The 23,835-nt window shown below is 34.9% G+C and overlaps 3 protein-coding genes and 1 long non-coding RNA gene across 5 annotated transcripts; 2 read left to right on the forward strand and 2 right to left on the reverse strand.

The window, feature by feature from the left end:
* Positions 1-3,712: 3,712 nt before the first annotated feature.
* Positions 3,713-17,391, forward strand: LOC110797773 (rop guanine nucleotide exchange factor 14). 2 transcript variants are annotated; one of them, XM_022002889.2, is made up of 9 exons: positions 3,713-3,994; positions 4,214-4,334; positions 5,326-5,447; positions 13,166-13,555; positions 14,680-14,834; positions 14,921-14,995; positions 15,104-15,373; positions 15,879-16,229; positions 16,830-17,391. In XM_022002889.2, exons 3-9 carry the CDS (start codon positions 5,363-5,365, stop codon positions 17,211-17,213), a joined length of 1,710 nt encoding a protein of 569 aa, XP_021858581.1. In that variant the 5' UTR covers positions 3,713-3,994; positions 4,214-4,334; positions 5,326-5,362; the 3' UTR covers positions 17,214-17,391. The 2 variants fall into 2 exon arrangements, with proteins under 2 accessions (XP_021858581.1, XP_056686665.1); XM_056830687.1 differs by lacking the exons at positions 3,713-3,994; positions 4,214-4,334; positions 5,326-5,447 and adding an exon at positions 12,807-13,047.
* LOC110797775 (uncharacterized) lies at positions 9,623-12,145 on the reverse strand. Its single transcript, XR_002535932.2, has 4 exons — positions 11,961-12,145; positions 11,711-11,844; positions 11,346-11,496; positions 9,623-9,969 (listed from the first exon to the last, which is right to left on the reverse strand). It is a non-coding gene; the product is annotated as an uncharacterized lncRNA (long non-coding RNA).
* A 205-nt stretch (positions 17,392-17,596) lies between the features above and the next one.
* Positions 17,597-20,072, reverse strand: LOC110797774 (uncharacterized). The gene is made up of 2 exons (XM_022002890.2): positions 19,416-20,072; positions 17,597-18,670 (listed from the first exon to the last, which is right to left on the reverse strand). The coding sequence occupies exons 1-2, from the start codon at positions 19,888-19,890 to the stop codon at positions 17,754-17,756; spliced, it is 1,392 nt and encodes a 463-aa protein (XP_021858582.2). The 5' UTR covers positions 19,891-20,072; the 3' UTR covers positions 17,597-17,753.
* A 2,131-nt stretch (positions 20,073-22,203) lies between these two features.
* On the forward strand, positions 22,204-23,694 carry LOC110797750 (uncharacterized). The gene has a single exon (XM_022002865.2). The coding sequence runs from the start codon at positions 22,204-22,206 to the stop codon at positions 23,692-23,694; it is 1,491 nt and encodes a 496-aa protein (XP_021858557.2).
* The last annotated feature ends 141 nt before the right edge of the window (positions 23,695-23,835 follow it).

Below are 23,835 nucleotides of genomic sequence, written 5' to 3' on the forward strand. Positions count from 1 at the left end.
AGTGTGAACCCAAAATCAATAATTTTCTCTAACATCATATTTACGTATATAGGTATCTTTATTGTTCATATAGTGACTATAATAAATTAAACATGATATAGTAACCATTTTTTGAATCATAGTAAATTAGTAACCCTATATTTTTAAAAAGAAATTGTGGCTTAAAATCACAATATTCGAGCACATGTATCAACGACACGAATTTGATATTTTTTTGCATAATAATCCTAATAAACATGCTAAAATAAATTAAGAACAAATTGTGGATCTTTTTTTAGGCATAGTCCACAATAAATTTAGTTTGTACCATAGCCATTTAAGAATTGGTGAACAAGTATGAATATAAAGCAAATTAGCAATTAGTGCACTTAGAACTTTAGGATGATTATGATGTAATTAGGATTTGAATCAGGTCATGAATGTCCCCTCACCTGAAATAAGTGCGGGTTAGGATACCTCATAATCATGTCTTTAGGTTAAAGTTTGAGCTTGGCCCAAAAAATCCGGATCCTACTACATGTACACCTAGTATACAAGGTATCTTATACACCATGTTTTTCTATTGGTTGAAATGACATATTTATTGTATTTCATTCTCAGATTTTAGTGGGTTTGATGATGCATCAACAAATTAATGGTGTTGTACAAGAGAATCTTGTATACTAGGTGTACATGTAGCCTTTTCCAAAAAATCCACCTTTGCTCTAAAAGTCCAGCTCGATTTACGGGGTTTATGCTTGACGTTTTTGTAATTAAGTCTAGTCATATTAGATCTTTTATAAGGCCAAATCAATAGTGAACTTCTAAAAAAAGAAAATATAGGCATTAAAAAGAATGAAGAAACTTTTAAAGAGGATCGTGTAGATTTTGAAGGCGACATTTACTTATTTAGTATCTTTCCATTTTGAAATATTAAGGGGGAAATAATTAAAGAGGCATTTACACGAATGTTAAATGTCAATCAAACAAGGCAACAAGTAGCCACTAGAAAATTAGCTTTAATAAATCAACTTCAAAATGTTTCAAAAAATAGGGATCGGCGTTTCTAATACAAACAAGTAAACAACAACTCCCCTCCTCTTACGTCTCACCCACATCTCAAATCTCAACCCAACACGCCAACAACAACCAAAAAAGCCCAATCACAATTTCCAATTTTACCCTTGGGTCCCTCATCAGTCATCACTAATTTCCGAGCACCTCCGTGGCTCCGTCTTATACCCAAACATTATTTTCGTTCATTTGAAAATTTATAAAATGAACGAAACTTCTCAAATTAGTAAAAACAAACACAATCAGTCAATCACATAGTTTTGTTTGATCTGAATTTTTTGGCGTGGTCTAGTGATCTAGTCTGGTATAATTTTACGATTTGAATAAACTTTAATCATATTTACATCCGAATACTATACTTTGTAAGGAAAAATATAATTAAATGGGGTCTTAGTTGGTAGAGTTAGTGTGGAAACTTACCTTGTGACTTCGAGGTTATTGAAGAAAATCCATCAGCCGTGAAATGTTTGGGAGTGACTCAAGTGTAGACATGCATAGCCAGTGGCGGAGCCAACATTTTTTTTCGAGGTGTCGGGGCTCTCTACGGGTTTTATATGCGTGGTGAAAAGAATAACTTAATTTAAGAGACTAGGTATTTAAATAACTGGTCTCTTTGATTTGAATCGAATTTGGTTATTGAGCTGTTATTCAAAACTACAAGTGACCGGTTGTTTCTAAAGATTGGTCTCTTAAGGTTTGTCTCCCATAGTTCCCCGCGATGTCTTATGTGCGGGGTTGGTTTTTTTAAGTATCACGAGACCAGATCTAGATTATAACAGGTCTCCTAGATCTCAACTATATTTTATTTTTATTTCAATTTTTTGGGGGGGGGGGGGGGTCGGTGGACCACTCTTGCACCCACGTGGCTCTGCCACTATGCATAGCTGGCGGACTACATGTGATATATGTTTGTTTAGTAAGGTCTCGATCTTTTTCTTACCTATTTAAAAAATGGTGTCTTATTATATTCTTTTTAATATGTATTCTTTTCACATATCTAATCTCTACACTTTAAAAAGTGGGAGATCGGTTATTGTTCCTTATGAACATTTCCTCCCATGTACCAATTATTCATTTTACTTTTTGCCTAATTGTCCTAATTTCTTTTTAACTAATCTGTCAATTACCTATCTAAACACTTCACTTCATATTTTTTAGGTACGTACTCACTCAACTCATACTCCTTAATCTAATATCTTGCTCATAAGTACACAGTATATTTAGAGGTGGGTGCATGTACCAAATTAAAAGTTTTTTTTTTGTACTAGCTTTATCGATTTTGTTTATTTACGATTTAGTACAACCGATCAATAAGAAAAAAAACCAATTATGAGTACACCTAGCTATAAATATAGCCGGGAACAAAATAAAAGTTCTCATATACGTTTGAATGTCTTTTTTTATTCAAATGAAATGTAGAACATGTACTATGTATAGTATCGAGTTTCAAGTATCTAACTTTTCAACTCATTTTTTAATAGGAAAAATACATTGAAATTAGGATAGCCTTCAATCATTACTATATCCTAATTTATCTAAGGTAATAAAACGTAGAACATATAATACGTATTAGGGTTGTTCAATTTTCGGATATAGGATCTGATCCGAAATATCCAGATCGAAAAAATGTGATCCAGATCCGATCCAAAAGTTTGGGATATCCGGAATTTTCAGACTGGATACCCGAAAATACAAAATCGATCCGAATTGAAAAAAAAAATACAAATTTATTCACGTTTTACATTGATTTTTTTCGGATATCAAATCCGAAATTGTACGCTGATTAATAAGTTCACTTTTGTGGCATGAAAGCACAATAAATTAATTAGTACGACTATTTCATATACTAATAGGGTGCTAGCTAGAACACCATCAGTGCCAAATTTAAAATTTCCAGCCACACTGCGTGCGACGTGCGCAACCAGCTACTAGTTTTTAAAAAGTTTTCAAATATGGAATTAAAGATACATGGAAACAAACGGAAAAAGTCCCGGTTTAACTCATCTATTTTGAATAGGCACTGGAAAAAACATAGCTTAAGGCCCTCTTTGGTACTTAGTTGTTAGCCGTTAGCTGATTTAATTAGTTGTTAGTAGTTGTTTGTATAAGTTAGTTTAACTAGTTGGTTGGATTAAGATCTTTGTCTAAAGTGTTTGATGAATTAGTTGCTAGTTTGTTAGTTGTTTAATGTGAAAAATGATATTAAAAACATTCAAATAAAATGACAAGAGTTGTAATTTTATACAGAGTACAATATTAGGGCACATCGTCATTTTACACCGATTTCTTCAAACTTCTAATGCAAAAAGCTCCTTTCCAAACCTTTCATATATTCATAACCAACCAACCCCTATAATTTTGTTAAATGGAACAGAGTAGTAACTAGTAAGACCTCTAATTCATCTAAAAAAGCCTTTTTCTTTTTCTTTTCTGAACCTCTACTAAGTCTCTAACCAAACGCAAGGCTGTTAAACACTGATCCGATCCAATCGATTTTTGACAAAAATCGAAATGACCTGAAAAAAATATTCACACATTTAATCCGCATAACCCACACAACTACATTATCCGATTATACCCGAACCAATTATATTCGACCCGTAATCAACCGGTGACCCGCCTCTTCTAAGTATTTCCAGGCACAAAGATAGATTTCGTTCTAATTTCCTCCATCTCTCATTCCCCCTCCTCCAATTAACGCTTAGACGCTCCTTTTCTCTCTCCTAATAAAATAAATCTTGTCTCATTTAATTCTCTACTTGCTCGTATTAAAATCCCCACATTCTCAAACTCAAACTCACACTCATTCATTCACTCCTTACTTTGCCATTTCCTTTCTTACACTTACCCCCATCATTTCACATAACGAGATTGCTCTATATTCAACCAATTCACCCACTCTTCTGCTCAAATTAATTATCCCCTTCTGTCGTCGTAGCAGGTAATTATACTGTACTACACAATTTATTTCCAGAATTCTTCATCCTTATTACACAATCTCTAGTCCTGATTTAGTTATACATTACTCGATTGAAATTACGCAATCAACACGACAACTGATTTCGGATTGGGGATTATTTTATTTATCTGCTCAGATGGAATTAACTCATTAAGTAATAAATTCTTCTGAATCTTGTCCTCTTGTGTTTTTTTTTGTTAGTGGAGTTCGTTTATCTTTCACATTTTGCTCGTGACTTGACAATGGCGTCGATGAATCATGCCATTTCGAACTGAGATTTTCTCTCTCCTTTTTGGAGTTTCAATTTGCTACTCTGAATCAGGTGCGTTTTTCATTCTCTCTTTGATTTTTGCCATTTTTAATACTTCAATTTTTTTTTTAGAGATAATGTAGTCAATTTCTCTGTTTATTTTGACACCAATCACATAGTACTCTTTTTGGAATTCTTCAATGAAGTCTTTAGAAAGTTATTTCACTTTCAAAAACAAAATGAAAAATGAAAAATGAAAAATGAAAAATGAAAAATGAAAAATAAAAAATAAAATAGAAAAAGACAAGAAAAATGATGCTAAAAATCACTTTGGTAAGGACAAGTCGTCAGCTAGCTAGGTGGAGCAAAAGCAATTTGAGTTGAATTTTTTGGTGATTTTTTTTTTTTCTCTAAAAGAGGTTTCACATTCGTCATAGAATTTCAAAAGTTACTATTTTTGTACAAGTTCCAAATTTCATAGTTGGAGGGCTCTTTTGACTGTAATGATTCTTCATTATCAAATATAGGCACATCCATCTTAACCATCATACCATTATGTCAAGAATTCATTGGTATTTTTTATGAGTTGTCGGTATAAAATCCTTAAATGGTAGATAATGGAACATATGAATGTCCACGATCATGTTCCCGATATGGTTTTATTTTGCTATCGTTTATTGATTAGCTTATTTAGGAGTTAAGAGATTATATATTCATATAGTACGGAGTATCATAGAGTGACAATGAGTTTACATAAAGATATCTCCACCCGTTCATAATTAATACCCACATATTTGTTAGAAAAGTTATAGTTATGGTGTTAGTGTATGAATGTATGATTATATTTCTGATATGTCACTAGTCAATGAATTTAAGTTATAGGAAAATGACACATTGTAGAATATGGGGGATTAGTGTACTAATAACTATTATAAGATATAGTTAGTAATATACCACTAATTAAGACATTCCATATTAAAATACAATCGTGCTTACCTTGATATTGGATTAATTATGTAGTGTAAATCACTAACACATTTATAATTTGTGTATTGGTGATTAGTGTGGTGGGCACAAAAGCAAAAGTGTAAGAATAAAAAATGAGGATGGGGGTGAGAAGGAGGTTAGGTTGCTGTACGAGGGACAGAGAAATTAGCATTGATTTTGATGAGAATGAACAAGACAGTAAGCTTCTTTTCCTCTCTCTGCCTCTACATTTCATTTTCTTCCCATTTTCATGATCCTATTTAACTTCCTTTTTGTTTAAAACATTTTGTTTGATAAAAGTAGGTATCATGCTATTATTGCGGAAATAGTATTAGGTTGTACCCTCATTAAATATTTGATGTGATTTTACTGAAATTATATACACCTACTTCTTTGCCTAGACTAATTAAATCTTCGGCGGAAGTAATTTTGGCACAACAATTATTTGGGTACCGATGCTCTAATTCTTTCGTAAATGTGTAATATGAGTGGCATAAATTATGTGGAATTGTGGATTTTGGTGTTACCTCTAAGAATAAATTTTAGACACGAGACTTGGGTTCGTGACCTATTAGAACGTGAGCCATTGACTTAACCACCGTTGACTTAATTGGTTAACAATGTTACCTACTTGTGAGTTGTGAGGGGATTAGAGCTAGCGTAATGCAAATTTCTTTGTTTGTGGAAAATGCTAGTTTGAAATGTTGAACAAAATTGCAAAAATAAACTACTAAGGCTCTGTTCTTTAGAGCTGAACTGAACTGAATAGAACTGAACTGAAATGAACTGAATGCTCCTGAACTGAACTGAACTGAACTGAACTGCCAAATAAGTTCTGAAACTGAATTTAAGCCAAAAAGAACAGGGCCTAAGGCTCGCCTTAGAGTCTCTGGTTAGCACATGGCATGCTAAGTTGCTAACATGCGCCATTGGCTTAGAGTATGATCCAAAGAAACAAAGTATGAAAAAAACAAAACATAAGAAATCAAAGTCTATATACACGAGTAGTATTCTTTTCTTTATATGAATAAGATCTGGGTTAGAGGCTAATTTATATATGCAGATCTTGAGGAAAATATTCCTTGTGTCTATAATTAGTAGTTTAGTAATTAGTACTACTTCATCGTACACTTTTATATAAGGATTTTCCAAAAAAAATTCACTCATTGTTAATAATTTACTCCGTAGCACTGTACTCCCTCCGTCCCGGAATACTTGACCTGTTTTCCTTATCGGGCCGTCCCTTAATACTTGACCTGTTTCTAAAAATGGAAATATTCTAACAATATTATATTATTTCTCACTCCACCCCTATTAACCTATCTACCCCCTACTCCATACAAAATATAATTAAAAATTCAACCCCTACTCTCCTCCAACCCTACCTCTTAACCCACCTCCCACTAACTACATTAAAATAATACCCCACTATCAACTACTACATATTAAATTAAATAAGTCAATTCAAGTCCCTTAAACTCTGTGCCGGTCAAACCGAATCGAGTATTCCGGGACGGAGGGAGTAATTGTTATGAATAGATTTCCGAATATGCAACATTTGAAGAAGAGATTATTATAAGTTATTTTAAAGAACGCATTAAAACGGTTCACCTTTCTATGAAATAAGAATAAAAATTAACAGAAGTTATGTTAATGCATAACGATAGAAGAGCACAAATTAGCACCCTATGGGCGTAATTGAAGGAATAAAAGTACGTTAATAAGATGGTCAACTTGGAGTCTTATTATTTAATTAAGGGAAAGTATGTTAAACGAGTTTGTGAACAAGTGAGCATGGAAGTTGGACTTGGTTGTTTACTAATTTGTCTTCTTAGTTCTAAAAACGTGTAAGAAAAGACCGAACTTGACATCGTGATTTAATTTTAATAAAGCTTCCATCTTCCGGCTCTTTCACCTCCGATTGGCGATTGTAGTACCCGTGACTAGGCCTGGTTATCGGGCGGGGCGGGTCAGGGTCGGTGCGGGTTAAAAGAGGGTCGGGTATTGAAAGGGTCATTTTTAGAGGGTCGATAATGGGCGGGTCAAAAGCGGGTCGCGGGTCAATAGCGGTCATTATTGGGCGGGTCAATAAACGAGCAATGAAAAATAAAAAACAAAAGAGCCATGTGCAAGTACAAGTAAATACGAAGCTATGCATGTAATTTTTTGTATCATTACTATTTTTATTTTCAAACTAATTGTAGTATAAGTTTGACCCTATAATGACTCTGTCCAATAAAGGCCCTGTCCAATAAGAGCCCTGCCCAATAAAAGCTCTTTAACTTGACCCTAACCCTATATCCATTGGACTACCCTGTCCAATATCCAGGTCTACCCGTGACTCCGTAAGCCACCGCCCTAGACGCCTAGCTAGCTACACGATTAGCAACCTATATACCGGAAATTTTGGGCTATAGTAGCCTTACATTTCTAGTATAGACCGGGTCATCATTTACTGATGTTAATGTTGATATTTTATTATAAAAACATACTACTCTTTGCATTAAAAGATTTGCAACCAAAAAATATGCATTAAAGATTAATGGTACCACAAGTTTCAAACAAAAGCATCAACATTATAGGGGAGTCTTTTTGCCACTCTAGTTTGACTTTGGTTACTGTATTAGACAGGGGGCCGGTTACAAATTTAACGTTTAAAAAATTGGTTTGTTGGGTTATGTCTAAAACAGTAAAACTACTTTATTAATTGCACAATTTTCCATGTAATTTAGGGAAAATTGAGGTTGGACGTGCAATAAACTACTCGTACTATAAAGTGTAACCAAAACTTTTCTGAAAGTCTTTTCAATGTTTTTTTTTTCCTGTTTATACTAATTCAAAATTTGAATCATTTACTGCAATTTTATGGTACTTTTATCGAGTTATTATTGAGCACTCACGTAGTCACGTACCGTAAGTCTATAATATAACAAATCATTCGGAGAGTGTATTAAACGTACTCATAATTGGATGCTTATTGCTTAAACTTTCGAATTCTGGAAGTTAATGATCTTCTTTTCATAATAGTACTAGATAGATTTTAAAATTACTCCGAAAATGATTTCATATGATAGAAATATTGAGGATTAAAGTTAAGAATGCAACTCTGGAAGTAGGACTTGCTCAATGTTAGTCAGAGACGAAATTATTAACAAAAGATTACGACTTCAACTTTGAATTATGGAGTGTTTATTTTACCAAATAAGAAAAAGAGTGAAGGCTAGAATTGAGAATATGTAGCAGGCCAGGTTTGGATGTAATGCTTGCATAGTGAAGTACAGGTAAGTGTGTCATAGTTGGTGATTGGAAACAGAAAAGCCAAAAGGATGAGTGAATAAGTAGGCTGGAGAATTTGTTGCATTCTCAAGTCTTAAAGTCTAAAGTCTTTATCTCTTTCTGTAAAAGACATGTGAGGAAATTTCAAGACTAAAGTGGTTTCTCAGATAGTCTGATAGGTCCATGGAAATTTCATATGGCTCCACTAGACCTGTTCAACGGGCCGGATTAGGGCCGGTCCGGGCCAAAATTAAACGGGCTGGGCCGTGCCGGGCTCATAATATTATCGGGCCGGGACGGGTCGGATATTAAACGGGCTGTAATGGATTGAGCTTAATTTAAATTTATATGTATTTCAATGAATAAAATTAAACGGGCCGGGCCGGCCCCGACCCTTTTATAAAAGTAAAGGGCTCAGCCCTTTTAAAAATGGGCTGGATCCGGGCTGCTACTGGGCCCCAAGCCCGTTGAACAGGTCTAGACTCCACCGTTCTATCTTGCTTTACGGGTTCTATTATGCAGCCGAGTGTAACTAGAGATATATCCAAATGTTACTCGTGTAATTCTGCTTATTTGATAATATTTGTTGTTAATGAGCGAAAAATACCACCGGGTGTCTAAAAGAAATTTTAATCTTGTTTATGCGGTTTACTTTTTGAACAAATATGAGGGCCGCACTTGGCACATTTTTTGTTTTTTTCCTATTGATTTTAGGAATAACACTTCCAAAAATAACTTAAACGTTTCAAAAGAAAAATAAAATTCCAGTTGTTAAAATATCAATCTTATTTATATTCGTATTTTAATTAATATACTTTGATTAATTCACATACTTCGTATAAATTATAGTGATAAATTCGACCTGGTGTAGTATGGGATGGTCTTAACTTCTTAATTCAACAATTAATCAGGAAAGATAATGGCTTGCTATTTGCAAAACAGCCAGACTCATAGTGGTCATAAACTCCCAGATTTTTGGCTGCATACCTATGCATGCAGAGCTGGGTGCATATGAGCTTTTATAAACATCGTGAAACAGTTGAAATTGAACATGATGATAAAAAAAATGAACATGAAAAAAATATCCTTCTTCATACTTGTTTTTTGAGAAATAATAATTCAGACTAATTAAGTAATATTAATTAATATATCACAAACTCTAGTACGTCCGCACAAGTTTAATAACTACGCTACATTTCGGTAGAAAATTATCATTCGGAAAATAAACAAATAAAAAATATGAAAATTGATGAATCTTTTTATTCTTCTATGTTTCCCTTTCCTCTATGTTTCTTTCTCTCTCATCAGCAAATTTTCTCTATCTTAATAATTCTTATTTGCCCCTCCTCGTCAATAAATTTTCTGCCATCAATTGCAAACAGATTGAGCTCACCAACTTCTCCTCCATTTCTTCGACTCTATCTTTTTTCCTCCTTGATAAATTCTGAAAATTGAACATAGAACCTTTATTAATTAAAAATGAACTTGACAGGATATCAAACATAGTATGAACATTAAATTTCTAAAACTGAACATTGAGTTTTAAAAATTGAACATAACCAAGAATAATATGTGATTTTTTTAGAAACTAAAAAAAAAACCTATTATTGATTTAAACATATTTACTCCAGAATCGAGTATTAAATATTTTGACAGAAATTTACAAACCCAGAAATCGAACATATATATCCTTATATATGAACATGAGACTTAAGAAACTGAACATCACACAAAATAATTGAACATATACTCCCTCCGTCCCGGAATACTTGACCTGTTTCCTTATCGGGTCGTCCCTTAATACTTGACCTGTTTCTAAAAATGAAAATATTCTAACAATATTATATTATTTCTCACTCCACCCCTATTAACCACCTACCCCCTACTCCATACAAAAAATAATTAAAAATTCAACCCTACTCTCCCTCAACCCCACCTCTTAACCCACCTCCTACTAATTACATTAAAATAATACCCCACTATCAACTACTACCTATTAAATTAAATAAGTCAATTCAAGTACCTTAAACTCTGTGCCGGTCAAACCGGGTCGAGTATTCCGGGACGGAGGGAGTATTAGTTTTATAAGTTGAATTTAGTTGAACATGATTTTATATAAGTTGAACATAAGACTTTAGAAATTGAACATCACACAAAAGTATTGAACATATTTTTTTTTTTTGAGGGAAGTATTAAACATATATTAGTTTTATAAGTTAAATTAGTTGAACATGATTTTGTATAAGTTGCACATAAGACTCGAGAAACCGAACATCACACAAAAGTATTGAACATATATTAGTTTAATAAGTTAAATTTAGTTGAACGTGATTTTGTGTAAGTTGAACATAAAACTTGAGAAACTGAACATCACACAGAAGTATTGAACATATATTAGTTTTATAAGTTGAATTTAGTTGAACATGATTTTGTATAAGTTGAACATAAGACTTGCGAAACTGAACATCACACAAAAGCATTGAACATATATTAGTTTTAAAAGTTAAAATTTAGCTGAACATCATTTTGAGTAAATTGAACATGATTCTTTATAAGTTGAACACGAGAGTTGAAAAACTGAACATCACACAAAAGTGTTATTATTTGTGAACATCATCTTTTATAAGTTGAACATGATAAATTATAAACAGAACATAATAAATTCATAATTAATATTCATCAATGACTACCACAACCACCAAAAAAAACAATGCTAACCACACTATACTAACAACTAACAACAACAACAACAATATCCGGTCCAAATATAGTTCATTCTCAATGTCTTAATTTGACAACAAAAATGTTTGGATTACTCACTAGGGGGGAAAAGCATACTCTTCAGTTCCTTCATATGGCACATTCAAACCATGAACAACGTTATGCCAGCTCTCGGAGCCGGCTTGGGCACCAACGACCTCTCCCTCGGCTGCAATACTGCTCCAGCTTGAATCATTTTCAACTCCCGCAGCTGAAACCGTACAAAAAATAACACATCAATTTCACTGAAAATCTACAAATCACAAAACCCTAGAATACTCAGATCAGAACATTCTACCGCCTATCTCACTCCAAACTAACCGTAATCAACACACTTTAAACCAAAAACCCTAATTAAACATGAAAATAAGTTTAAATGCATAAATAAGATTTTATGTGTTCTAATAACGAAACGAATTACATACTCCTTGAAGTTCTTAGAGAACTTTTTCGCCGGGACCACCATTAACGACGAACTCTTCGCGAACTTTCTCGATTACATCTTCAATGACGTGGATGTAAACAATGGTTGTAGTCTCCGACGGAAGAGATCGTCATCCTAAGAAAAACAATTAAAAAACCACAAATTAATTTTAGCAAAAACTCAAAACAATTGCAATTGCAATTGCAATTGCAGTTTTGGAGAAGGAAAGAAGAGAGAAAGAGAGAGATTACCGATGAGGAGGAGGAGCTGAGAGTGTGGCCATGGTGAAGGAGGCGAGAAAGGAGAGGACGAAGAAGCAGAGGTGGTGGTGGCGCCGGTGATTCTCTATGGTTGCGAAAAACGGAGAGAGAAAATGGGTACATGCTAAATTCGTCGGTGATATTATGATAAATAAACGCGGTCGTTTTATGTAGTATGCACACATAGATACGTGGATACCTATTCATATATTAATAATTAGTCATAAACTCATAATTGCACGCCCACTAGATCGATGTCTAATACCTGACCAAACTTGCTGGGTCATAGGCCCAATTAGGGGAATCTTTGACTAATCATGTTGAGGCAGTGGTATTTCAACTATGTGGGGATTTGGGCCGGCTTTTCCATTGGAGGGCCCAAATCCTTACATTGCCATCCTTTCATTTTTCCTTTTTAAGAAATTCATATCTTTATACTCTTCCAACATAAAACTTGTGGAGAGTTCAACAAAAAATGTTATAAACATATTTCCTATAAATTGATCATTAAAAAGGTTCCTCTATAATTGATCATTTTTTTCTTCTATAATAGATCATTAAAAAGTTATATTGATTATTACCATTGTTTCGCACATGATCAAAGTGAGACGCTTTCACGCGTTCTATAGAGGGCCAAACTTGTTACGGGGTGTGTTATTTTTTCCCCTTTCGGGTAAGATATGCATATCTTAAAGATAGTTTAATATTTATCCAAAATCCCCCTAAAATGGAAAATATCATTTTTAAAACTATTTATTTATTAGTTTTGACTAAGACTTCGATACCCTTTTCTTTTTCCCTTCTCATCTTTGCACTTAGGAGTATGAAATCAGTGAGAATATGTTCTCTATGCTCTGAAGTGTCAATTCAATAGGTGCATATCAACTTTCACGCACATAATGGAGAAAGAAGATTCACTATAGACCTGTCAAATTGGTCGGTCAGGTCGTTTTGGTATAGGTTGGCTTGGCAAATAAGAGGGTGACTTTAGTGTCAACTAATTTTTATGTTATTTTGTACTTCGGTTTGGTTCAAGACCTCAAGTTTTTCACTAGTTCTGATCAAGTTTTCACATCAGGTAAATTACTAAGTTCTGCAATGTCTAATGTTTAAGTTGTACTGTGAATGACAGACATATTTTGGTCTATTTAAAGTGTTTTAGAACGTTATCTGATTTCATATATAACTACTTTCAGGAGTAATGACATATGATGGTCTCGAGAGTTGCATTCTGAACAGTCGATTGTACGGAAATGGGAATACATTATGTGAGGAGGATTCTTGTCCGACTGAATCTTATAATGAAGGAGAAACCAGCTGCTCATCAAGCAAAGATGCTTCTGGATCATTCTTTTCTGATCGGACTATGAAAAGGAACCAAGACGAAACAGATGAATGGAGTGGTCCTGAAAGCCCAGATCATGTTTATATCAGAGACAACAAACCTGCTTATACCACTCAGTTCTCAGATGTGGAGGATATGAAAGAGAAGTTCGCTAAACTTTTGTTAGGTGAAGATGTTACTGGAGGACGCAAAGGCATAACCAGTGCACTAGCAATATCAAATGCCATAACAAACCTTGCAGGTATTGAATTTGTTTTATACTACTTCCGTTTCATAAAGATCTTTACAGTTACTATTTACACAAATATTAGGGGTGTGTTCGGCGGTAGCGTTTGAGGTAGCGGGTAGCGTTTTGACCTAGTCAAGACGCTACTTGTAAAATTTGTAAGTGTTTGGTAAAGTAGCGATTTAGGTAGCGGTTAGCGGTTGAGTAGCTTTTATCAAACGTTAAAATTAGTAGCGTTTAAGGTAGCGGGTAGCGTTTGACAAATTTATAATAAAGTTTTAAATAATATTCTTGCTTTTATTTTTATTTTTATAATATCAACCGCTACTTTTACCGAACACTCGTATTAGTTACCGCTACTTTGACAGCTAACCGTTACCCGCTACTATTCACCGCTACTCGTTACTTTAACCGCTACCCGCTACTTAACCGCTAACCGCTACCCGCTACCGCTAATTTTGCCGAACAGGGCCTAGGACAAAAGTAGGAAAGTTGGCTGAATACTCCCTCCGTCCCGGAATACTTGACCTGTTTTCCTTATCGGGCCGTCCCTTAATACTTGACCTGTTTCTAAAAATGGAAATATTCTAACAATATTATATTATTTCTCACTCCACCCCTATTAACCCACCTACCCCCTACTCCATACAAAAAATAATTAAAAATTCAACCCCTACTCTCCCCAACCCCACCTCTTAACACATTTCCCACTAACTACATTAAAATAATACCCCACTATCAACTACTACCTATTAAATTAAATAAGTCAATTCAAGTACCTTAAACTCTGTGTCGGTCAAACCGGGTCGAGTATTCCGGGACGGAGGGAGTATAATAAAATACAGATAAAAGTAAGATAAATGTGTAAAAAGATGGATGAGTGTAAGAAAAAAATGAATAAAGTAAGAGAAAGTGAATGGAGAATTGTAAATATTATGGGGTAAGAAGGATAAGGTAGTAAATTTTCATGTCCTTAATATAATAAAACAAAGTGTAAAAAACATTATAAACCAGACTAAAACGGAAAGTGTAAAGATCATTTTGAAACGGAGGTAGTAAATTTTAACTGACTATCCCTTATGATGTTTTTCATTCTTAAGTCTTACCAATTGTTAACTTTTGTTGATACTTATGTACAGCATCTGTTTTCGGAGAGTTGTGGAAATTGGAACCTTTATGTGAAGAAAGAAGTGATAAATGGCGAAAAGAGATGGATTGGTTACTTTCTCCTGCTAATCATATGGTTGAATTGGTTCCTGCTAAGCAAAGTGGTACAAATGGCCGGAACTTTGAGGTGCCTGTTATTCCTGCATAATATTTGAGCCAATTTTATTAGGTATTCTTATTCTAACTTCTGTTAATTTTTGGACATTGGACCAGATAATGACACCCAAAGCTCGTACAGATGTTCATATCAACCTTCCAGCACTTCAGAAGATAGACTCCATGCTTATTGTAGGTGATCTCTTCATTTCACTGAATGTAAAATAGTAGAATTATGGATGGATGATCTTTTATCAATGCCCGTTATAACACCGAACTATGGAATTTGAATTACATCAGGAGTTTCTGGACTCAATGATGGGAACAGAATTTTGGTATGGAGAAGGCAATAGCCGGAAAGAAGGAAGAGGGGGGAGTGAAAGGCAGAGCAAAAGGTGGTGGCTTCCATCCCCACGAGTACCGTCTGGTGGTCTCTCGGAAAGTGCACGAAAGAAGTTGCATTCTCAGGGTAATATGGTCCATCAAGTTTTCAAGGCTGCCAAATCCATCAATGAGAATGTCTTGCTTGAAATGCCAGTTCCTAAAGACATTCAGGAAGCACTTCCCAAGGTAAGCCATTTTATTTCTATCTAAGCATTAGACATTGCATTTTCGGTGTAAAATGATTTTCATGGAAAACAATTTACAATGGAAAACACAATTCCAAAATTAGTTTTCTGTTGTTTGGTTCCATGTAAGAAAAATGATGAAACGAAAGGAAATGGAAAGGGAAAGTAGGGAGGCAGTGAGAGGAGTGTACAAGAGAGATAAGGAAAACAAATTTCCCTTCATTTTGAAGGGTAAAATGGTTTTCCATCAATGGGAGATCAATTTTACTCCTAGGGAAAATAGTTTTACACTCATTTGCAAACCAAACAATGTAAAATTGAAAATAGAGGAAAACAGTTTCCAAGAAAATGTTTCACGCCTTACCAAACGAAGCCTTAGTGCAACTCATTGCATTTTTTGAGTAAAACTACCTTATCTTGGGACTAGGGGCACAATATTTTCATGAGAATTGCATTAATCGTCGATAAGTTAAGTTGTTAACTCAATCAATGTGGGTGTATTGCAGACTGGAAGGGATTGTCTAGGGGAAGATTTGTATAAAGTGATAGCCTCAGGGTCAAGTTCAGCATCAGAAATCATTGATTTCCTGAAACTGAGATCTGAACATGAGGCTCTTGACATTATCAATAAGCTAGAGGCTGCAGCACTAGCATGGAGAGTAAGAATCAAAGAGCAAGTTCATGGCATCAAAACTCCTGTCAGAACATCTTGGCCCTTTACGAAGGACCCGGCACCTGAGGTTTGTAAGGTGGAGTCACTGTTGTTCTCCGTGGATGCACTTCTGTGTCAGTTGAAGATGAGGTATCCGTGCCTTCCTCATACATTCCTCAATGTCACGAAAATACAGTATGGCAAGGTTAGTACTATAACTGGATACCGTGACTTCTAATTATTTGATCTATGTAATGATTAATGGGAGTTTTGTTCTCTAAGGATGTTCTTTCGCGTAGTTTATCCTTTACCAAGAAAAATCTTAAAATTAGTAAATATGCTGTTGAGAAGCAGAATCTGAGAAAGGGCTACTCTGCCTTGGTGAAATTAGGAAATGGCTTTTCGAGAAGTAGGAAACAGAAATATACAAATTTTGTATTTAAATTTGATAGTATAAGAAGTATTACAGTTACATTTAGTTATCTTTTAGATAAATAAAGTGTATCCATTGAGTTTAGATACATTTTGTTCACTGAAAGAGTGACCGGCAAAAGAAAAAATGTTCAGCAGAGATTTTTTCAAAGTGTTGAAGAGTTTCCTGAAATAAAATGATTGATGAAGAATTACATTTATGTGGTGTTCTTGCAACATACAGGGTAGAAAATGTATGTTTCTAGATTTTGTTTACTCTAAGTTGATCTGACTACCGAGTTTTTGTTTCTTTGTATACCTTTATGAATAAAGTCGTTAAGAACATGATTATTTAGTTTCTTATATTGGCTCATAATATGTCATTTTTACACAGGATATTGGGCATTCGATTCTTGAAGCATATTCCAGAGTTCTTGGAAACTTGGCTTTCAGCATACTGTCAAGGATTGGAGATATCCTGCAAGAAGATCACTTGAGCAATCCCAATTCACCAGTGCCAACATGTTACTTTTCACCAGGATCAAGTATTAATGGAATAATGGATAGCCCCATTACCAACCCACGTATAAGGCATTCGCTTGTTGAAAGAATGAACAAGGCAGACGGATACTTTAGTGATTCAAACCCTAGCAGAAGTTCTGATTCAGAGATTTCATCAAGTACTGACACAAAGTCTAGCTCAGTTACTGCAACACCTAGTTCTAGCCGTATCTGGTGCATAGGTAAAGATGCATCCCCAGATAGTTCTTTCACCTAATTAAGTTATCTACTCTTTGGTAGCTTCTTCCTGTATATGAGTATGACTCTATTCTAATCAAAGACGATGTTTTCTTCCTCAAATTTACTTTCTTCTGAAAGTGGACTTATTGGTGATTGACATCTTATAGATTTTGGGAGTATCATAGTATAGTATATATGAAACATACATCCAGGCATATTAATTTTGTGTTGTTGATATACTATATATGGTTCTGCTCCTGGCTTGAACCCATTTAAAATTCTTCCTAAAACTGTGAACTAATTTTACTCGGCGTACTCAGAGGAACTATCAGCTCTTGCTTCATCATATATACTACTACGGAGTACCTCTGTTTTCTTGTTTCTACTGTACAGATACGAGTATTAATCAGTGACAAAGTATTGAAAACTGAATCAGGGAAGTTTTATTACTGAAAGCATACATGAAGGAAGCAATTCAAATTCAATATACAACCACCACGATAGCAGATCGATGAATTACTTTATATTCAAAAGCAGGAATGCATGTGAAGAGTTGAAAGCATGGTGGAAGGTGAGTTCAGACTAATGGGCGAGACTCAGCATGACTGTGAAAGTTGAAATTGTTAACACCAGTGTAAACACCACCATAGACATCGTGAATATGTACGGTGCCATCAGTTCGAAGGTCTCGTACAGTATAGTCGAATGGGATATCAGATTTTCCTCTAGTAGCGAGCAGAGTTGCTGTGACATGAGTCATGGGGGGTACAGGAAAAGAGTAATCCTGCTCATGTTCAACAATCTCAGTATGGGTTTCTCCCCATTCATATTCACCTTGAAAATTTGCAGATACTTCAAAACCAAATCTACCAATAAACGGAATCCTAGAACTGAAGGACATTGTAACACCCAACTCCAAGGTAATTAAAGCTCTCCAACTACTTTCCCTAGTCTCTGAATGACGGAAAGTGACAGTGTTAAAATGCTCTTCCTGTGTCGCGTTTGTAGAGGGAGCAGTCCTGAGGACTACGGGTATCTCATCGTAAATTCGAGCATCATTGAATCGAAACCTAACGTTGAAAACTTCTCTAGAAATGACAGGCTCTTCAACTTGGAGATTGGCCTCTCGCATTAAGGACCTGACATTGCGATACAGATAATTGTTTTCTGGGGATCGGCGACAAAATGTACCGTTTGTTGGTGGACCAATGCGAAGGGAAATTGCGTTACTGGCGACTTGGAGGGGTGTAAAGGACTGGGAATTAGCAAGAGGACCTATGTAGATTGGATCATTAATTCCTGGTGATGTACTCCAATAACCATAAACTTCATTTGAAAGGGTTTTGATCTTAAAGCTTCCATCAGACTCATACTCAATCTCCTGCCTGATGTCACCATCTCCCAAATCATCTTTTGAAAACTCTAGACCAAAAGGAGGCATATGCGACGGGTGGTTTCGAAGTTTTGCCGGACCAAGGTATTTCCCATTATCACCTTTCATAACGATATACAATTAAAACACATAAATTATTCATCTATTCCACTTATAAAATAAGTTACCATAACTTCAATTAACTTCTTCACAAGTTCTTATTAACCCTTTAAAATATATATTGGTATAAAACTTAACCAAAACATAGTAGAAGTTACAAAAAACTAAGTAAAATTTATAAAAAAAAAGGGCAAAAGTTATCTTGGTGAACAACTTGTGCGTGCAAGAACTTTTGTAAGTTAAGATAATATAAGTTTAGAGAAAATGAGTCGAATAGACAGAGGCTTAGTCAAAATAAATAGAACATAACAGACCCGTTCTAGAATAGTTTTACAATGGCTACATAACTTTTAAGGGTGTGTTCTCTTCAACTTATAAGATTTGAAAAATTGAAATCATCCGAACTGAACTTATAAGACCTTATATGAATTCATTTAACTTATAAGACTTTATAGGAACTTATTTAACTTATAAGACTTTATAAAATCTTATTAGACTTTATATAACTTTTTTGAACTTTATTTAAAGTTTATTAGATTATTACCAGACTTTTAGCCATTAGAATATCGAAAATAATTGGTTGCAAATATTAATAGTAATAAAGTAATTCGTATTTAGTTGTTACGTTAATAATGATGTCTATCGTGTTTTCATTAATAATTAAAAATTTATAAAATCCGAGGACCAAGTATTTAACTAAGATAAAGTTGAAAAGAACAAGAGCCAAGTAGACATAGAGTATCTAACCTTTAAAGACAATAATGTCCGGTAATACGACGAGCGAACCCCAGTCAATGACGTCCATCAAAAGAGTATTTGGACCCAACATATTGCCATTGGCGAGAGTATGTAATTCGACCCGTTGAGTTACAAAACAGGTGGCGTACATCCCCGAATGAAGATGCCGCAAACGGTAGGCGTTTTGTGTTTGGTCCAACTCTGGCCTGAAAAGAGTGCACAACTGGACTGATGTATTTTCCTCTGGCTTCTCGGCTCTTGCGTCGACGAAGAGTCCGTTTTCCGACACTAAATACTTGTTGTTGAAGGTGCTTCTTATATGAACTAAACTGTTGTTGCTGCTACTTCTCTCTATCTCAAACCTTGTGTTCGGATTTAACACATTCCTCCCATCATTCCACAATATCCCATTTCCTCTGCACCAGAAATAACCCCTCCTCCCATTTCGTGTTTGAAATGCTGCAACTAATGGCAATGACCCCATTTTCGCTAACCCCCCTTGTTTTCCCTACTTTACTCGGAATTACTTTTTTGTGTTTTTTTTTCTTTTTCCTATTGGGTTTAGTAGAATTCAACTACATTATATAGAATTTAACGAATCAACGAGGACTTGGCCTAGTCGTTAAATTGATGCCTATATATAGTAGGTCTCAGGTTCACATCCCCTCCCAGTTTGTAATTTGTCCCAATTAATCAAGTATAGGAAAGGATAAAATTGTCTTTACACTTGTATTTCATGCAAGTAGCTTTTTTGTTTGTTTGGTGTAGAATGAGCCACAAAGGGCAAGACGATAAATGATACACGAGGATTCGATATCAGGTGTTGGGTGTCACCCCTCAAGACTTTACCAACTAAGCTAGTTGATATCCACTGCAAGTAGCCTTATGTGGTTATAATATTCGTAGCTCTTCTGCTCTTTACTACTCCGTAGTTTATTAAGACATTTTATATGTATATTTTAGCTTATATAGTTATAATCTCAAAAAACTTATCAAAGGCTTCGTCCCTGGTAAAAGATCATCCCCTGTCTACTATGGTCCCTTAATTATATTGTCTGTCGAATTGTTATTGATCTAATCTATATGGTCCCTGATCTCTATAGCCTATCATGATTCAACTGTTTCTAAATTTTCTTTTAAAGTATATGGAGAGAGGAGAGAGTTGCAAGTGTAATAATGTATATGTGATTCGATTTCAGGTTTTAGTACAATCTCACGACTTTAACCAACTAACTAATTCATATATACTTTGTATATCTTTTCGGATTTTTTTTTAAAATGTATGAATATAATATATTATTTGCAACCTTTTTATATATTTAATTATTTGTTACTAAATTAACGAAAAACAAATAGTGTGATGAATGATGACACACATTAAGATAATCTAATACGATTTCACATGATATAATTCGTTTTTTTTTAAGTCTGTATGAATCACAATTTATGGTCAGATTTTTCTACATATAGTCCCACAATTTGACCTTTTCATTAACTCCACCCACTCGATCAAATATTTGAAGTTTTGCAATATTTCTGTTCAACACCATTGCAAAAGAAGCTCATCCCTTGTTCCCCACTCTTACCTCCAAATAAAAGAAGGCAAAAGATCAAGAAAATGGTAGAAAAAACTTTGTTTTTGTGATATCTTGGTGTTTATAATTAACAAACGCGAATTGAAGGCAGAAGAATTTATGTCCTTGATGCAATTACACCACGCGGGTTAATAATAATAACAAAAAGTAAGGCAATCACCAACCAATGCTGGCTTCGAGGACCTACTAAAAATGGACCACGTCTATTATTGTGAAGTGTACTGCTATTTTTGCCCCTCCATTATGGTCCCTAACCTTTACTCTGTCGAATTGTTATTGGTTCATTTTGGTCCCCGGTCCTTATATATAGTGTCACTCTCCCAATAACTCATTTTTCGAATAGTCTAGACTCTAGAGGTCCACGTGAAAAATATGTAGACGGATTCAATTACAATAATATTTAAGTTAGGTGGTGATATTTTTTTTTCGATTTTTTTGAAAGTAAGAATATGTTGTAACATATTCCTTGTACGTATTTCTAATGGATGATCAAATAAGTTCGATGATCTTTTTCTACTTTTACTCTGCCCACCAAAATAAAATAAAAAAAAGTTCAATTAAACAATCTCATTTTCGTTTGTCCTCGATCTCTACATTCTATGAGGTTCTGCTTCACTCTATTCCTTACTTCTTATCTCTCATATTTCCATTTTATCTTTAGTGTTCTATCTTTCCTCATGATCAAGTCATGACCAATGGACGAATACTCTCTAATGACTAATGCGCATTGCTTTAACTATCGATATATATTTAATTTTTTTTTTTTTGATAAGCAATATATTTAATTATTTGTTACTAAAAATAATGTAAATATTATGACGATACACGTTATAATGAATTTAGCACGATTCCACGTAATAATTTTTTTTTAACTCCGTATGAATTGAATCACAAATTAGGGTCAAAATTTTCTTACATTTTTTTTTAACTCCGTATGAATTGAATCAAAAATTAGGGTCAAAATTTTCTTACATATAGTCCTACAATTTCACCTGTTCATTAATTCCACCCACTCAAATATATAAAGCTTTATAATATTGTCCACTGATATACTTCGTACGTACTTCTATAACAAGCTAGCCAGGAAGTTTTCATTTACCATTGGAAAAAAGCTCATCCCTTGGCTTGTTCCCCCACTCTTAGTCTTACCTCCAAAAAAAAAAAAAAGAAAAAAAAGGCAATTGAAAGAAAAGAAAAAGAAAATGGTAGCATCATTGCCACTTTGTGCAGCAATATTATCAAACAAGAACAACAAATACTTAAGTTATGTAAAAGAAGGGAAAACACATAAGCATCTTCGTTTTTCCGGCGAGGAGATCGTGAGCAGATCCACAAAGTTCGCGATAGAGAGGTCGAGCAAAGAAGACGACGAAAACACAGAGCTGGTTCACTTGCGATGTTGCCACAACAATAAGTACTTGGTTAAGAAATCTGAAGCTGAAGGTTGGATTATTGCAGCTGCTGAAAAGCCAGAAGAAGATGAATCAGTTTGGTCATCCACACTGTTTGAGCCTATCATCGTTGAAAGCCATGATGGTTATGGCCGAACAGTCCTTCGATTCAAGCATGTTCAATCCCAACTTTATGCTTCTTTGAGCAAAGATGACGACGACGATGATGATGATGATGATGATGATAGCCTCTCAAAATGCTTACAATTGAGGCAAGAAATAGAAGATGTTATAAACTCAAGTGATGTGGTAACAATCATAGATTGGGGCACACTTGTCATTTTGCCAAAACGTGTTGCCTTCAAAAGCAGTAGTGATGGAAAATACCTTGTCGATGATCAGAGAAGTAGTGCTCATCCTTGTATTCGATCATCTGTCGACAAGAAAGATGATGCTCGTGTTATCCATGAGGTGTACACCAACCCTGATGGTACCCTTTCTATCAAGAGCTCTGACGCAGATGGGTTTTGGACATCTCACGAAGGTGGCGAAATCGATGTCGAGCCATTTGCTGATAATACTAGTGAGCAGAAATTAGCAACTATGGAAATTAAAAAAGGGATTTTCCAAACATTTGTGCCCATCAAAATTTCCTCCAACGAAATTGCCCTTCGTGGGTTGCCGCTCAACAAATTTTGCCTCATCGATGGTACCTCGAAAGAGCTCGTTTGTAAGGCGAATTCGATTTTACGAGAGACAAAATTTGTGGTGGAAGAGGTAGTAATTTCAAGAGAAGTTAGCAACATCGAGTATCACCTCGACGATGCTAGGATCTACGACGAGGCAACCGTGGTGTTATCAACTAATATAATTCATAATACATCAGAAAATGCTTTCACAACCGAATACTCGTTTAGATTTGTAGACAAGAGAATTAGTAGATGGACAAATGGTGGTTCATTGAGTTTAGGTGTTCCAGTCAACATCAAATCAGCTGGTATTCCATTGATAACCGAAAACGGTATCGTAATCTCAGGTGAGTTTACCGGAACATATGAATGGGGTGAGAGTAAGACTGAAACAAATGAAAAGGAAATGACATACAACACAAGTGTGCCGCCAATGACACAAGCCACAATTCGACTTGTTTCGACTAGTGGTACGTGTGATGTACCATTTTCGTATTCAGTTCGAGAGGTTCATGTTGATGGCAAAACAGTTGTGTATACCATGGATGATGGTTTGTACACTGGTATCAATTTCTACAAGTTGCAAACCCAGATGGAGACTAAACCAATCTAGTGCGATTTAAGCGTGATTAATGTTATGTACTACTCCCGTAGTGGTTTATATCATTCTATCTTTTGTTTTGTGAGCTCGTTTTATTGATCTACCGGTTGTACTATGTAATAATCAATAAAGTTGAACTCGGTGTCAGTTCTT

This window comes from Spinacia oleracea, chromosome 6, assembly GCF_020520425.1.
Source record: "Spinacia oleracea cultivar Varoflay chromosome 6, BTI_SOV_V1, whole genome shotgun sequence".
Lineage (NCBI taxonomy): Eukaryota > Viridiplantae > Streptophyta > Magnoliopsida > Caryophyllales > Amaranthaceae > Spinacia > Spinacia oleracea.

Coding starts and splice junctions, on each gene's coding strand:
- LOC110797773 (XM_022002889.2), top strand. CDS start 5,363: ATGAGGATGGGGGTGAGAAGGAGGTTAGGTTGCTGTACGAGGGACAGA. Junction 5,448..13,165: donor TGATGAGAATGAACAAGACA/GTAAGCTTCTTT, acceptor AACTACTTTCAG/GAGTAATGACATATGATGGT. Junction 14,996..15,103: donor AGATAGACTCCATGCTTATT/GTAGGTGATCTC, acceptor GAATTACATCAG/GAGTTTCTGGACTCAATGAT.
- LOC110797774 (XM_022002890.2), bottom strand. CDS start 19,890: ATGGGGTCATTGCCATTAGTTGCAGCATTTCAAACACGAAATGGGAGG. Junction 18,671..19,415: donor GGACATTATTGTCTTTAAAG/GTTAGATACTCT, acceptor TCGTTATGAAAG/GTGATAATGGGAAATACCTT.
- LOC110797750 (XM_022002865.2), top strand. CDS start 22,204: ATGGTAGCATCATTGCCACTTTGTGCAGCAATATTATCAAACAAGAAC.